Below are 17863 nucleotides of genomic sequence, written 5' to 3'. Positions count from 1 at the left end.
CTCCCTCATTTATTTAATATACTCTATCCATTCCAAAATTATTTAACTTATTAAAATATAATACACATCTTAAAAAAAAGACATAATTTGATAATATTTTTTTATTCTTACCTTTTAAACTCCAAAACATTAGTAATGGTCACTGAACTCATCCTTGAAAATTTAATTAATAAAGGGTAAAATTGAAAAAAATTTCCAACATCTATCTTTTTTTCTGGAGAGAATGGACAAGAATAACCACTCGGCTAAAAAATTACAGCCGAGTGGCCATTGATTTTGAATTTTCAAAATATAGCCATTTAAGTCATTTTTTGCTACTGCCTTTATTTTTTTTCTCGTCTTTTAGCTATTTTTTAAAAATTGTTGCTGCACTTTTTAAAAAAATTCATTGCTTGCCCTCTTTTTCTGAAAAAATCTTTTTGTCTTTTTTTCCATTGTTTTTTCTTTTGCAGCTCTATTTAAAAAAAAAAAAAATATTCTTCTAATTGGTGTAGTTTTTCTAACAATCAAATACGATTTTATAATATTGTAATTGTTGTTCTTCTTTTTTATCAATCAAATACAATATTTGATATCTTGATACCAAATACAAATACATATTTTATACAATAATTGTATAAAAGTGTATCAATTGAGTATAGAGACTGCATGTGTCCAATTGGGCCAAATGGCTACAAAATGAAAATAAATTCGGTCGACTGGCTCCAATTATTCACATTTTTAAATTATGGGTCATTTCTTTTCAAAGTGGTCAGCCCATGTCTTTTTCTCTTTTTTTTTAGTAGGCAAATGACATTATATTAAAATATAAGCAACCAAAGTTTACAGAGAGGTACTTTGTGGCGGAGCCACTGTACAGGCATTGGCAGCAGTTTGTTTTATTCCTGATCCGTCTAATGGCTGATCCTCTAACTATATCAGCATGCAAAATATCCTTTATAGATGCAGGAGGGTCACAAAGTAGCAAAGGTCCCACAGCAATAATAGTAGTATGTACATTCTTTCTTGCCATCACGTTCGCCAACTTATTTTGTTCCCTGTAAACGTGTTTTACTTGAGGATTACCCAGAGCCCTGAGCAGGTACCTGCAATCAGATATTAAAAATGAGCCTACATTAGATAATTCACGTAACAGATTAACTATTTGCTGATAGTTCAGATTTATTTCCAGCGAGTTAAACTGATATTTGAGTGTTATTGATTAACCTAATAGGAGAGCATGGAATTCGGACTTTAAAGGATCTGAAACGGAGATTTGGTTAGTAAATCCTAGAAGCTAGGCTTTATTGCAATAAGACTTCCGCTATAATGGCATGATTAGTTCCAGGACTAAAGGTCGAATTCGTATTAAGCATGGTGGATTCAGGTGCTGGTGGATTCCATTTGACATACATAGGAATAGTCTGCTTTGCAGGCTTTGTCCTTCCTGCCAAGAACCAGAACTCAGTTGTAAGAGGAATGGCCCGAGCCAGGGTAATCTGAAATTGCAAACCTTCAAAGGTGCATTTATTACGGCCTAACCAGATTGACCATAAATAATAATCGAGGATAACTTTTGTAGGAACGGTCATGGTGAGGGGTTGGTGAGGCTTAACTTCGAAGAGTCTACGGAGCCAACCTTGGGGGTGCGGGTCCGTAAGGGTCGACATGATGCTCTCAATTTGAGTGGAGATGTTTAGATCCAACCAAAACGGCTTAACAGATTTGCAATTTTTAAAAAGATGGGCGACCGTTTTAGACAAAGAGTGACAAAGAGGGTATAGAGGAAAAGGAACACAGTTGGTGTAATGGAGGTGGAAGGCGGTAGGGAGACGATTATGATATATAAGCCACAAAAAGTGTCTGATCTTTGGCGGAATGATTAACTTCTAGATCCATAAAAAGTCAATGGCACGTTTATTTGCTGGCAATCTTTGATAGTTAAAGCATTATAGCAAGACGCAACATAAAGACTTTACTTTGTGTAAGTCCCCAGATAATTCTGTCTGTACAGGTGTCATCATAACGTGGAAAGTAGATTGAATTGATGCAGAAAATTGTGGCCTGAGGAAGGTCAAATGAAAGGTCAGAGAAGGACCAACCATTGTCAACTCTGTAAAAGTTAATGTTGACTTTCGATTCATGCTGTTGAAGGGATCCTTGGATGAAGATGCGAATAGAGCAATTTGGTCCAAGACATGGGTCCAAATAGAAGTTTATGTATTTACCATTTAAAGGTTGCCATTGGAGCCCTATTTGACATTGCGCCCAACCTATCCTGAGGGCCTTCCAAATTTTGGAGTTGGCACCTTTGCGCCCTAAGTACTTGGATCGAAGAACCTGAGCCCAAGGGTTTTTGGAATGAAAGACGCAAAGCAGAGGAAGCTAAGAGAGCTAGGTTCTTATGAGCGAGTCCTTGGATGCCTAGGCCGCCAATGTCTTCGGGTTTCGTGACATCTTTCCACTGTAGGAGGTGAGTCTTGGTTCAGGTTGCAGTGGCACCCCATAGAAAATTCCTTTCATAGGCTTTCATTTTTTTGATAATATACCTCAGAAGATGTAGGAGGTACATGACATGGATGGAGAGGCTATTAAGAGTAGAGCGGATAAGCGTAGTTCTCCCGGCAGCATTAAAAAAAGGAGTTTTCCAGACTGCTAAACGATTTTTGAAGTTATTCAAAAGAAATTAGAAGTCTTGTCTAGCCGGCTTAGATGTAAACATTGAAAAGCCTAAATATCTGTCAAATTTATGACCCTCTAGGATATTAAGTTCGCGGAGTGCCATATCCTTTGCCTAAACAGGAGTTTTTTTGGAAAAGAATAATCTTGATTTAGCACAATTTATTTTTTGACTCGAAACCAACTCAAAGTGTCTAAAAATTGAAGAAATGGTGTTACAAGTGGTAGAGTCAGTTGCCGCACATAGGATAATATCATTAGCAAACAATAAGTGAGATATTGAGGGGGCCTACACACTTATTTTAATAGGGGTCCACAAGCAGTTTTCAACTGCAAAATCAATTCTGCGAGAGCAACATCTATCTTGAATAATAAACAATTCAATTATTTTGAACATTAAAAAATACTCCAACAATTCAATTATTTTAGAACGGAGGGAGTATAATATTTGTTTTATCCTTATTATATCAATATATCTATATAATACCTTTTTAATATTATATATAATTTATTTTCTTAACTCAGATTTTCAACTATTATTTAAATAATATTATAAGTAAAGTAATATTTTTATGAATTTGTCACAAAATTTAATGATATTTGATGACCATTGTTTCAATATTATATGTATTAAGCGTATGTATATATATGTACATGCATGTGTGTATATTTTTATTTTCGCCCACTCTTTTACTCCATGCGTTTTGTATACTATCTGACCCTTCTTAATATGCCACATTTTATTAAGAAAATTTTAATTAGAGGTGTATTTTATCAAATTAATGTTCATTCAATTATTTTGAACATTAAAAAATACTCCAACAATTTAGTTATTTTGAAACGGAGGGAGTATAATATTTGTTTTATCCTTATTATATCAATATATCTATATAATACTTCCTCCGTTTAAAAAAGAATGACCTACTTTGACTTGCCACAAAATTTAAGAAAATAAATAAGACTTTTGAATCTTGTAGCCTTATATTAAAGTTGTGTCAAATGTACCAAAATATCCTTAAATCTTGTGGTCCTAAACATGCCATGTGGAAAGTTGAAATTAAAGTATTGCCAAAAAAGTAAAGGGATCATTCTTTTTTTAACCGATTAAAAAGGAAAGTGGGTCATTCTTTTTTAAACGGAGGGGTAACTTTTTTTTATATTATATATATTTTATTTTCTTAACTTAGATTTTTATAATTTTTTATTTAGATTCATTAATATAATAAGTAAAGTAATATTTTTATGAATTTGTCATAAAATTCAATGATGTTTGCTGACCATTGTTTCAATATTATATGTATTAAACGTGTATATATATATATATATATATATATATGTACATGTACATGCATGTGTGTACATTTTTATTTTTCCCCACTCTTTTACTCCATGCATTTCATATATTATCCGACCCTTCTTAATATGTCACATTTTTTTTTAGAAAATTTTAATTAGAGGTGTATTTTATCAAATTAATTTTATTAATAATGCTTTGAAATTTTAAATTTGACTACTACTACTCTATGCAGTTGTTTAGAGTAAATTTCATCCATGATCACTTAATTTTATATCTATTACGCAAAAGTCACTTTTCTTTCATTCATGGTCATTTAACTTTGTGTCTATTACACAAAAGTCACTTTACTCTACTCCGGCCATCACAAAAGTCACTATGACCGAATTTTACAATAATCCCACCGAAAAAATGACGTGGCAACCTTAATTAGTTCTTAATTTAAATTTAAGAGAATATAATATATTACACATATCTTGACCTTTTTTATATGTGTCCAACCCAATTTTTCTTATGGATTATATAACAGAAGAATATCAATTTCTCAATATATAGATTAGGCTACCTAGAGAAAACTATTTTCATAAAAAAACAAAAATTGATTGATATTTTTATGAAATGAAATTATACTTATATACTTTTAAAATCCTCTAAAATTGAGACATGTGTCGGTAAATTATTTTTTCCTCTAATATTATGGTATGTAGTTGATAAAAATATTTTTCTTTCTCTAAAACTGTGACATGTAGTTCATAAAATTATTTTTTTCATACATTCTTTTTTTTGCCACTTGGTCCTTTGCATTCGGTATATCATAATAATATGATAAACTACTCTATTTATTGAGCTTGTCTTTGTATTTTTAATTGTTTGACTAATTAATCAATTCTATTAAAAGTTTTTATTATAATATTCAATTTTTGATAAATTACATATTGTTTAATTAATTTAATTGCTAAATATAAAAATTAGATATCCTATAATTTCTTTATTTTTTAAAGTACTTATATTTTATAACTTTTATTAACAAAACTGTTAATATAACATTATTTGTACAAATTTTGACAATACTTATTTAATGACACAATTAAAAAGATTTTATTTTAAAACTATCTTTAGCATGTTTATTTATCTTCAAAGAATTAAAATAATTTTTTTAAAAATAATATCATATATGTATTTCTATTTTATGTGTTTTGAAGAATTTATCTTGTTTATCACCATTTTTTTATGCACCTTTTTGGCAGATTAATGAAATATTATGAAATGTTTCATACTAATATCAACCAATTTTTTTTTATGAAAATAGTCTTCATTAGGTAATCTAATCTATTAAGAAATTGGTATTCTTTCATTAAATAATTCATAAGAAAATTGAGTTGTGCACATATAAAAAGGGTCAAGATGTGAGTAATATATTAGATATTTAGTTAAATTATGATTAAGAATTAATTAAGGTCGCCACATCATTTTTCAGATGAAATTATTGTAAAATTCGTTTATAGTGACTTTTGTGATGGTCGGTGTGAAGTTAAATGACTTTTGTGTAATTAATGAAAGAAAAGTGACTTTTGCATAATAGATAAAAATTTAAGTGACCATTGATGAAATTTACCCTAGTTATTTAATACTAAGTGTATAAATAAAAAAATATTTACAGATTCTCTTGATTTCATAAATATAATTGTACAAGTAAATTAAAACAATTATTTTTAGTATGAGGGTCAAGTAATATAGAACGGTAGGGGTATTCTCAATTGTCTATATAAATAAATACGTTTTGATTGTCATTAATGGATTATTATATAAATTATAGTTTAAAATAATCTAAAATCTAAACAAATATACAACAACAACAAACCCAGTGTATTCCCACATAGTGGGGTCTGGGGAGGGTAAGATGTACGCAGTACATACCACTACCTCCGATGAGGTAGAGAGGTTGTTTCCGAAAATCTAAACAAATATAATCTTTAAAAATTTAACCTTAATTTAATTAATTATTCTATATTTTCTGTATTTAAATATATATTTGTATAATTATTAGTTATTATTATCTGTTATTTTCACTTGTATAAATAAATATTAGAGTTTTGATATTTATTAATAAAATTATTTTTTTCATTATGCTAGTTCACTTCATTATAGAACATCATTAACTTATATACTTAATTAGTATTTCTCGCCTTTTTTTCAACCAAAATGTAATATTTATGTTTTTATAGAATTTGTTACATGAATTTAAAAAATGAAAATATAATAACTTTTAAAGAAGTAAAAAAAGTTTGATAATGAAAAGGTACAATAGACATTTTAAAAGTTTAGTTAGAATAAAAGAAAAAGTTTAATTATTGTTCAAAATTGAGAAGAAAATTTAATTTTTAAAATAATATTGGAGGGTGAAAACAATTTTCATCTAATTCTTTTTATAAAAACAAATGCAAATTAATTAAAAAATAGTTCTCTGGTTAAAACCTAATCTTAACACATACAAATAGAGGAAAAGTTTGTTAAAAATAGGCTCATTAGTCACTTTTTGGCCATTTTTTTTTTTTGAAGTACTCCTTCCTCTCAAAATAAAAGTATTGTTTTAGCTCAAAAAAACTGAAGATAAACATTGCAACAATTTCCGAACTTTTCGCTGATACAAATAAAATTTTAAATCGAGTGTCTTAACACAAAAAGGAAATTTAAAAAAAAAATAAAAAACTCATGCATCCGTTCATGATAAAAAGTTACGTTAATGGCCAAACAACCGTATTGGTGAGCCATCAATAGAATTTGTTTATGTTGAAAGTCACCCACGTTTTGTCTATTTTGGTTCATCCAAATGTTTTGTACTCCTTTTTACTCTCTCCGTCAATATTTACTTATCTATGTTTGACTTGACGGGACAAATAAAAATAGACACCTATTTTAACATAAATTGGATATATAAAAGCGAACCAAAGAATAATATTTATCCTTTAAAATGTGACCCTTTCTGACTCAAGACTTCAATTTATTAAAGAGCACTTTTATTAGTAATTAAAGTAAATACCTTATATCTGACTAATCTTCTTATAAAAAATGCAAATGGCCAAATTAATTGAAAGAAACTTACCGAACAGTTACTACTATTAGTTCAAATAAATACATTTTTACCACGAGAAACTGTAAAATTTGATTTCATTTAGCATAAAAAAACAAAAAAATTGCAGACACAAAGTTTTCATTAATAAGATTTAATCAATACAAATAAAGTGAAATCAAAGGAGTAGCATTGAAGATCTAATGGACCGAGTTCTATATAATAATTTAAACAAATAAAAATGTATTAAACTGATTCAAAGGTGCTGATGTTCTTTATTACCCTAAAGATTGTAAAAGAGAGAAATAAAAAAAGACATTGTATAGAAATATAAAAGGAAGAGGAGGAAAGGATTGTGTTTATGGTCCAGAAATAAGAGAAATAACGAGAGCTTGGGCGTTTGGTTTAAACTATCTTTGAACATAATTAAAAAATCTTATAATTTCAAATATCTTTATCCTTAATTAAAAAAAATCTTATGATTTCATTCTTAATTAAAGATCTTGAATTTATTTACTCACCGTCCAGGATATCCTGTCGCAAATAAGAGCCATATACACCCAACACTCAAACACAAGGTGCAATTTAGCTCTCAACAAATGATACTGTTGCATTTAATGTTTCTCCAAAATGAGGATGGTTGAGCAGCAGCCCCAACTGCACATTGGAAACCAAACAAATACTAAAAAGGAAGAAAATTTTAATCTGCAATACGTACAGCATACCATGTCTATTGTACGATTGAGACATAAAAATGTAAAATGTGCAGAAATTTAAATATCATAGCTCCAGTAATCCCTGCTACATTCAAATATCCACCTTTCATCACTGCTAAGAATAAAATTCTGCTACATCCAAATATCCATCTGTCTACTCTGTTTGATGGGAGGGCTCCACACTTGGTACCACAAACTCCCGCATGATCAGCTATACAGATATCAGAAAATTTCTAGCTAGATCATATTCCACTCGAAGTATTCGAACAATCCAGAATTGGTCACTTCCAGGACTCAGCCTTGTTTCTGCAACCTGCTACTTCTACGGACGTTCTGAGAATTTGGGGTATCAACCTTATCATTCGGCTTCTTAGGAGTCTTGTTATGGGGAGTGGCATCCGCTCCTTGATCTGTTGTATCAACATTCTGAGAGTTCGCGGTACCAACCTTTGCCTTCTGCTTCTTAGAAGTTTTGTTCTGGGGGGTGTCATCTGATCCTTGATCTGTCGTATTGTCATTCTGAGAATTTGCGGTACCAACCTTTGCCTTCTGCTTCTTAGAAGTCTTGTTCTGGGGAGCGTCATCTGATCCTTGATCTGTCATATTATCATTCTGAGAATTTGTGCAACGAACCTTTGCCTTCTGCTTCTTAGAAGTCCTGTTGAAAGGAGTGACATCCGATCCTTGATTTGTCGTATCAACTTTCGCTGTTGGTTTACCAGATTCTTTTCCACTGGCATCTTGTATCAACACATCTCCTTCGCTCTTATTTACTGTATGGCATTTTTCTCCATTAGAACATAAGTTTGGCGGTTCCAATTTCTCAACCCCATTGCAGAAAGCATCATTCATGTTGCTTTTAGATTCAGTTCCAAGTGGTTCTCCAATCATCTTCGATGAGGATGGAGATTCTCTCGACACTTTCTGACTCATAATTGTGTCCCAGCGAGAAGAATGACGCTGGCAATGACGAGCATTTTCAAACCACTTACTGACCTGCATATTTAAAAAAGGAAACTAAGGGAAAAAAAGACAGCAACAAAGCAATAACGAAATACAAGTGACCAAAAAAAAAAACGAGGAAGCTGAAAATTAACACATGCCGGGGAAAACTTATAAAACCTGGTAAGCTGTCATTCCTAATTCTTTGCCCAACTTCTCCTTTGCGCCACGGTTAGGATAATTATTTTCCTTGAAGGATTCGTAGAGCCTCTGAAACCCAAAAAAGCATTAAGCTGAAGTTGGGAAATGCATGAAAACTGACAAAGAACCTAGTGAACTAGAAAATTACATGTCAATCCTAAACTAGTTGGGTCAGCCATATGAAGAATCCTATGTAACCAGGGGCAGAGCTAGCCCTTTGGCAGGGGTTCATCCGAGCTCTCTTCAACGGAAAAATATACCATTTATACATGATTAAAATTATTTTTATGTATCTATAATAGCTGTTGAACCCCCTTATAGTTGAAATCATGGCTCCGCCTCTTATGTAACCATTATGGTTTTTTCAGTCAAATTTCATTCAAAAACTAATCAATTTGCCTCTTCAAGCGAATTTTTTCTTTTTTTTAAAAAAAAAAAGCATAAAAAAAATCATAAACTTGTACAGTTTTTGAGAAAGAAAATCTTTCAGAAGGCATCAACATATTAGGCAAGCACCGCTATAAACAAGTTTTGCCTTCCTTTTTGGGGGCATCTAAAGAGTAAAAAACTACTGCTTAAAAGCTAATGAAGTTAGTTTATCTTATCCATTGTAAAAAACTTCTTCAAAGATGACAAACTAAAAGCTAATGAAGTTAGTTTAATTTCATTGGAAAGTAAGATGTTGACACCACTGGAAGGGATGTCACTGAGACTAAAAACACTGAACAGACTGTGTAAACAATCGGAACCAGGGTAAAGTGCACAAATACATACCTTGGTGGCGACTTCTCCATATGCCTTTCTTTTACCACTTGAACGAGATCCAGGGGTGCTCATACCTCCAACTTTGAGTTTCTCAGAGAGTCCACTATCAGAAGTATGTCCACTCCCTTTCTGTTTCCCACTTTGGTACTGGATATCTGCTGTAGTCGAACTAGGAGAAGCCATAGCACCTTTGGCATTTCTGAACTTTCTCACCTTGGGTGAAGGACCACCCTCATACTCTTCATCACTAGAGTCAGAAGATTCATTTCCATATGTTTCCTTCACATAACAATGAACCCGAACAAATAAATCCAATCAGGTGGAAGAAAAAGATGAGAAGGCATGTTGAAGAACACAAACGTATCCATGATCGGTGAATATATGACGAGTGTACCATTTAAATGAAACAAATCAATTTTCGATATAATAGATTTTAGTTTATGTTCTACAATAAAGAAAAATAGTATGTCCCATTAGATATGCACTTTCCTCAAATCCTCCCAACAAAATAGCAGTTAAGCCATCAGAATTTTAAAATCCAAGATAAGTGCAAGCTTGATATTCTACTTGGGCTGTGCCAGAGTAGTCGTCCATCAGCTCCATTTCAAAAAGCAATGACATGATGTTGGGTCTAGTAAGGAGACTTTTTGCAACAAAGCCACTAGCTGAACCACATCATAGGAAAGTTACAATGTTTCAGGGAAAGGAATCCCATTCTTTCCAAGAGATGACCTTTACATCAAGGAGCCACCAAATAGGGAATATATGAAAGAAGGCTGGCCACTGGAGACTGTGAGAACATACCTCAGCAACCTAAACATTAGTCATGCAGCTCTATAAAAGAAAGAACAGTCCTCTGCTAAAATGATAAGTGCTTGACTGCTTGTACAACTTAAGCACCTATTATAATGACTTGGATCAATTCAGATGTCAGAATTAAATTTGAATATTGTCGATAATAGCTTGTGTTGTTTTTCAATCGAACCCTTTCTGTAGTAAATTCAGTGACCCAGTTCTTGTATAAATGCCATGAACAATCTGATAATTTGAAACTTCAAACCACAGAAAGATATTACAATACCCAATCACAAATAGATTAAATGTGAGTCCCAACTCAAAAGGTGATGTATATTTGTTCCCCTCTGTGGAATAGGCTCCCATTACAAATTTTATATGATGAAATCAAGACAAAACCAGAAAATTATGTTAGTGTGAAATGACCACTCGAGGATAGGTAAGTTGCATTTAGAGAAAAATCTAGGAACTAACCCAAACCTGTGTGCTAAAGAAGACCCAGGGTATGATATAGAATATGACAATCTCATAAATGATGGCAGAAATAAACTGATCAAGAAAATTTCCATGATCAATGCCACTAGAGTTTCCAGGTTCTCCTCCAACAAATACGGATATTCTACATGGAGTATGTCAGTAAATTTCATGCTCTGGATCTAACCAGTAGGAGATTGACCAAGGCAAGAGCATGTCAAGAGGGTTGAAATGTACTACATTAGTTATATACACAAATATTAGATAATTAGATGACATATATGTGGATAATTATATAAAAACAAAAATAAAAGAAGCTTACATCGTTCAACTTTTTGTAGTCCAGCCTCTCTATGTGCCTTTTGGCAGAGACAAGAGGGCTCACAGACTGCATGAGATATGACAACTCATCCTTCAGCAAATTCCTTTTACCTTTGCCAACTTTAGCTTTTTCCTCTTGGGAAGCCGAATTAGGCATACTGTTATCTACTGAACTGGAAACCCCTTGCTCATCACCTCGCAACATATCAGTATCAACTATCAAACTAAAATCCTCAGAGTCGGACGTAAAATCGGAACTTGAACTTTCTGTTTTAACAGACTCATCCTTATCTGGATCATCAGGATTAAAGTCATCATCTTCTGAGTCTTCAGAAGAAAGCGCCAAGATCTCATCATCTTTAGGAGGGGCTTCTGCCAAGTCTTCAGATGCAGAGTAAAAATCAGATTCATCAGAACTGGACTCATCTTCGGAATCATTTTTTTCTACATCTGGATTTTCAGGGTTGTAGTCATCATCCTCCGAGTCATCTGATGGAAGTCCAGAAATATCATCTAGCTTTTCCCCAGACGCAGCAGCAGCAGCTTCCTTGGGATATACTTTCTACGTATTAGAAGAGGACATTTAGAAACAACGCTTAAGACCATAAAGATGAGATATACTAAGTGCTGATTATCCGGAAAGAAAGATCAAGACATGACCTCCCAGCTATCGGTGACGGAAAGGTTTGTTCCTTGAAGATCATTAAGCAAGTCAATGCAGTCAACTTTGCAATCACAACCAGGACAAAGCCAGCCTTCATCATCAGGTGGAACTGTAAGCATAGCGAAGAACAACAGAACCATGAGTCTGAGGAAGTAATTTGACACTTGATAAAACAAAAGCTACCAGAACAACTATCAACGGGATAACTGAACATTACTGTCTTCTTTAAGAAGAGGTGGCTCCACACACAACTGGTGAAATCCACGCTCACAAGTGCCATCACAGAGGATAATATCATTATCAGCTGGCAGATCCATAGAGCCACACTTCGCACAGAATATCTGCAGAAGAATAAAGATGCCCGAGTAATCCAGTTATCGCATCATAGAACCATGACCAAATCTAAAATTATAGCAGCCAACAAACATATCCTACATCTTCGCTGTCAATCTCCCCTTCATTGTCAAATAAAGATGCTGGAAGCCTCCCTTGAGCAAGTAATGTATCAAGGCGTTGAAACAAATCTCTAATTTTCAATTTGTAACGAAAAATATGAGTCTTGGCTCGTTGTAGCTCCTTCTCCAGCTTAATCTTTTCTAAGCTGCAAGAGTGCCGACACCGTAAAACCCAATAATGACTTTGAAAAGTATGTTCTCAAAATTTTATAATAAACAAGAAAATACAGCAAAATTGACATGAACATGATTACTATTATACAAGTGTCAACAGGCCAGATAATTTTAGGCTAGGTTAAGCAGGCAGCTGCAGTAAAGGGTGAAGCACCGTGCAATAGAGCAGATACTTATAGAAATAACAATGCACTAGGCCTATTAATATACATATTCTCCCCACCTTATGAATGTGACATGACGCAATAAAATATAATCAGCTTATTAGGGCAATAAAATCTAGTGGGTGATAAACCCAATGTCCTTAACCTAGAATATTTCAGAGTAACATCTATCAGTTCAATGGACTATGGTAGGCAGTACTACCAGCTTCAAGATATCAACATATCTTCAACTGTGGCTTCTTTTGCCCATTTTATCAACCTATGAGGAAAAGGAGGAACAGGCTTAGGAAGTGGTAATTCCTTCTTTTTCATCAATATTGATCCAGTATACTGTTCACACTCAAATGGAAATATTGCTTTAGGGTAACAAGCTGCTACGAGCAGTCCAGTATTTAGAAGTCAAAATACCCTGTATAATAAAGCTGAAACAGGGTACAGAAGATAGCCTTTTCCAACCTTCATTAAGCATGCATCAATTAATTCTCACATATTTTACTACATAACAATTCTGATAAAAGGTAACGAACCTTTGTCCTTTCCAGCCTTCACCAGAGTAAGCTTCAATCAAGGTCTGCTCATATGTTATTCTATGTAACAAGTACCTCAGATGGCCCCTTATTCTTGTGAATTCATTCACAGCTATATCCTTACTGTGTTTTTTCTTTCTCCTTTTTCTTCTCTTTTCCTCAGCAGCATCATGAGTTACTACAGTATTATTTGCCTCAGAAGCTCCAGACTTCTCCTTGGACTTCGAACGTAGAAGTCTAGTACTGCTGATAGGGGTTCCTGAAATAGATTTTCTTTTTCTAGGCTGACCAGGTGTTTTCTCTCGACATTCTGATTGGTTAAGATTTTGAACTGCGTTGTCACATGCTTCTCTCGATTGTTCAGCACCAGGATTTTCAGACATACTACCTGCTGATGCTGAGGAATGGCCCCCAGCAGCTGTTCTTGCCACCTTTTCAGGTGATACTGCCGTGTTTCCAAGAGTTGACATCTCAGTTTGATCTTCTAGCGGAGGTCTTATCTCTTCCTGATTGGCATTACCAAAAATGTCTTCACAGGAGAGTTATCCTACACGTTAATCCTACTATCCCTTCTTCCACTAGTTTCTTCTCTTCATTTTCATCTTAATGACCTGTGTGCTCAAGTGATAAACACATTCAATGATACAAGATCAGTAGAACTTCATTCTCCCAATTGTCACAAAGAAAATGCCATGGCGCTATACTCCAAACTGAAAATTCCAATACTGCTTCTCTGACAAAAAAAGGAGGCATGAGCACATAAATATCAAATCAAAGTTGCAGTTATTTAAAAAAACATCATTTGATTGCACCAAATACTTAAAATGTGAGAGATGAACATAAAAGCTCATCCAATTAGGCACTTAAAATAATGAGGATTGATATATGACACAAAATTAGTTAACACTTGGTTGCTGGCATTTTCTCTAACGTGTACATTGTGTCACATGCAACTAAAAAGGCGCTATTAAATATTTGAATTGTATGATGTAAAAGGAAATATTCTATTATTTTGCTTGTGAGAGTATTTCTTGGTTTCATCCAGTCATTAATAAATTGCACTACATTTGACTAGACTTCATAAATGCAACTGAGCCAAAGAAGAACAAAGGCTAACTGATCTCCTTCTAGTAATGAGGATATGGCAGTTTTCAAGTAGATATAAGAGGTTTTCCCACCAGAGAAAACTCGAGGCCCTGTGCAAATGAATAAATGTATCTTTGGTGACTACAAAAGCATACTTTCCTGAAAAGTTTGTCCCATAAAAAGTCCACATTCCTAAATACAAACCCTTCATAATAGATTTTATTTCTTTATTCATAGAAATTAATACCGTACACCTTCTTTTGAAACTGATATATAAACTTGCTAGCATTCACGTTAATCATCCTATAAAGTTAAAATAGGACATCAAGACAAAACAAGAGTAAAACTCTTTTCTGGAGCAATGCTGGCACCGCCATTCTTGGAATCCTCAATTCAGGAGAAATTTTAAGGGTTGGACGATGAATGACCTCATGGCGTTGTTATTTAAGCTATCAAGGATCACTGTCAAATCTCGGGTATAAGATAGGCTGGAACGGGGACTCTGAAGAGGGGAACTTTACAGTGAAGAAAGCATATGCTCATCTCTGCTCAAACAATGAAGTGATAAACACTGGCCATGGAAATTAATCTGGAAAACAAAATTGCCTACAAAAGTAATTTACTTTAACTGGATTACTCTTATATAAAGCGTGCCTCACCCAAGATAATCTTAGCAAAAGAAAGATTCAAATAGTAATAGGTGCTACATGTGCTAGGGTAGGGTAGGAAGTTAGTTAGATAGTTGACCGCTGGCTCGCTAATTCTTCTATACTATTAATCGTAGTACTAACCTTGTGGTTTCTTGTCCTTTTAGGTTTGGTTATTATTTGTGAACACTTCAATTATCATTTATCTTGTTATGACTACTGTTTAGGATGATTTGTCAGGTCATTTTTAGTATTTTGCATAAATGTCTTCACTTCTATTATTTCTTTCCCTATACTACTTTGTATTTTGTGCCTTGAGCAGAGGGTCAGAAACAGCCGCTCCACCTCTAAGGTAGTGGTAGGGTCATTACACTGGGTATGTTGTTGTGTTACATGTGCAATTTGGATTCTGAAGGTGTTAAACATGTCCCTTTGCATTGTTCTGCAGCATACGATATTTGGAACATGTTCTTCTCTATTTTTGGAATAGCTTGGATCAAGCCTAACAGCATCAAGGATTGAAATGATCATAAAGGATTGAAAGGGTACCTGCTGCAGTGCTACTATATTTTGGTGCATCTGCATGAACAGAATCGAAGATGTTTTCATGGGATTTCAACTCTTACACGTGTACTCAAAGCAAAATGCTTAATTTTTTTGTTTACTTGGCTCAAGCAGGCCCCTACAACTAGGTTGTGTTGAACATTTGGATTGTGTCTGCTCCTTATTCATTGAACAGTTATTTTGTGTATATGAGCAGGGGACTATATCCCTCTCTTGTAATTTTTGCTTGCATCTTCTGGATGCCTTTAAGGAATTGCCCTTACTTCATCAAAAGAAGAGTAAAACTCAAAATTGATTACACATTCATGAAGTGAAAAGAGTATCATGATTTCTACTTAATGAATGTCGGCATATCTCCACTAAATTGTATTTACTAGAACTGAAAGGGAAAAGGAAGCTAGATCTTGGTTCCTCCTCTCGTATCGAGACTGATAAAAACATACACTTTATTTAAGACGTGCATCTAAACGTAGTATTTGCTTTGTAATTCACATCATACATTGCAGCATGGGAGTGACATGAGATATCTATTCAGTTATCTCCTTACCAAATGGGAAAAGTTTCCTTTTTCCCCCTTTTTCTTAAACTCATTTTCTCATCTATCCAAACATTTCTCTTTAGAAACTAATATGTACCAAGAGAGACAGATAGAAGCTTGAGTTGCAACTATACACAATATCTAGCAGCCAATCCAGATAGGTCAAACAATTTAAACGCCATTGCATATTTACAGCTATACTAATATTGTCATGGAATACGCAAAGCAAAAATAAAGGGTGTAGAATAAAAAAACCTTTTACTCAAGCATGCAGAACTAAATAGACAAACTAAAATCCAGCCACTTTGTGAGGAAAAGAAAAAGAAAAAAAAAACACTAACCAACAATAAACAATCAAGCTGCAAATCCATCAACTTGAAACGGAAAACGTAGCAATTCCACGGAACCTTGAAATATTTCACAAAAAGGGTAAGAAGCTGTCAAGGATTACCTTAATTTGCAGAGATGGAAATCGAGTTTGAATGAAGAATCTGGGAACTAGGGCTTCAAAGTGAGGTTGTATGATTATAATTATTTTTCTGGATGAAGAAGAGTGATTTGAGTATGAAAAGTAGGAAAAATGGATGGTGAATATTGGTGTTAGCGAGGCATTTTCTCTAAAGCCGATAACAATACTTATACTAAGATTCAAAGATGAAATTTAACATTTTCAGTTTTGCCGCGCCGCCGTTGTTTCCCTCTCTTTCGCTTCACCCTTCCTATAATTCCGGATATATGCTTTTTTCTAAGTGACAGGCTAGAGGCCCTAATATATATGGGCTTCAATTTGATCCAATTCTTTGGGCTATTGGGCCCAAGAGGTTTTTTAGGAAAAAATATCATGAGGCAAGTAGGCTAAAATAGTGGGAAAAAAATCATTGGGTGTCTTTATTTGGTCCTCATTTAAGTAATAACCATCCTCCAGGCTAAAACAGGAAAAAAAATTATGAGGTATCCTAATTTGATAGCCCCATGTAGGTAATATCCACTCTTTAGGCTAAAATAGTAATAGTAAAAAATTCATTTGGTATTTTAATTTGGTCACTTCATTTACATAATTCCCATCCTCCAGGCTAAAACAGTAAAAAAACTATTAGGTGTCCTAATTTGGTGACGATGACGAGAATGCTTTGATGGATGTGTGGATAGGGCTGGGCATAAAATACTGAAAATCAAATTAACGAATTAAAAAAATTGGTATAGTATTTGGGAGTAAAATTTTAACATTTCAGTATTCGGGATTGAGTTTGGTTCAAGATATTAATACGATTTGGTATTCGGTATTTACCAAATATCGAAAATATATATATATATATATATATATATATATATGATTAACGGACCCAGTAGACAATAGTATTAGTCATTCCAAAAAATCTTTTAAAACTCGATAATATATTCGTAAAAAAAAAAAACAAAGAGAATACTAAATAAGGTTTTTACTAAATATACTATTTGAAGTTTAAACGTACATTTGCACTACTCCAACTTTAATGTGGTAAAATCAAATACCGTACCGAACCGAAGTTTAATTTATCGATTACTGAATTACCGAATCGATGTTCATAAGTATGGTATGTGGTATCTATGTTCAAATATCGATTATCGAATTACCGAATCCAAACTTTGAAAATACCGAATGCCTACCCCTATGTGTGGATGTACTAGAAAATTTAAGATTAGAAATAAAGTTATTCTAGATAAGGTGAGAGTGACTTCAGTGGAAGCCAAGATGAGGGAAGCGATGTTGAGATGATTCGGTCATGTGATGAGGAGGAGCACAAATGTCATAGTGCGGAGGTGTAAGT

At 33.6% G+C, this 17863-nt stretch overlaps 1 protein-coding gene across 7 annotated transcripts; it reads right to left on the bottom strand.

Moving 5' to 3' along the window:
* Positions 1 to 7702: 7702 nt before the first annotated feature.
* Positions 7703 to 16801, bottom strand: LOC107840208 (pathogenesis-related homeodomain protein). 7 transcript variants are annotated; one of them, XM_016683988.2, is made up of 9 exons: positions 16397 to 16801; positions 13221 to 13953; positions 12336 to 12501; positions 12118 to 12241; positions 11897 to 12009; positions 11238 to 11798; positions 9656 to 9925; positions 8861 to 8950; positions 7703 to 8734 (listed from the first exon to the last, which is right to left on the bottom strand). In XM_016683988.2, exons 2-9 carry the CDS (start codon positions 13688 to 13690, stop codon positions 8033 to 8035), a joined length of 2496 nt encoding a protein of 831 aa, XP_016539474.1. In that variant the 5' UTR covers positions 13691 to 13953; positions 16397 to 16801; the 3' UTR covers positions 7703 to 8032. The 7 variants fall into 7 exon arrangements, with proteins under 7 accessions (XP_016539474.1, XP_016539476.1, XP_016539478.1 ...); XM_016683990.2 differs by having other exon boundaries at positions 13221 to 13948; XM_016683992.2 differs by having other exon boundaries at positions 13221 to 13945.
* Positions 16802 to 17863: the final 1062 nt, after the last annotated feature.

Source organism: Capsicum annuum, chromosome 8 (genome assembly GCF_002878395.1).
Source record: "Capsicum annuum cultivar UCD-10X-F1 chromosome 8, UCD10Xv1.1, whole genome shotgun sequence".
NCBI lineage: Eukaryota > Viridiplantae > Streptophyta > Magnoliopsida > Solanales > Solanaceae > Capsicum > Capsicum annuum.
Note: the sequence above shows the minus strand (reverse complement) of the source record. Positions and strands in the feature narration are given on the sequence as shown.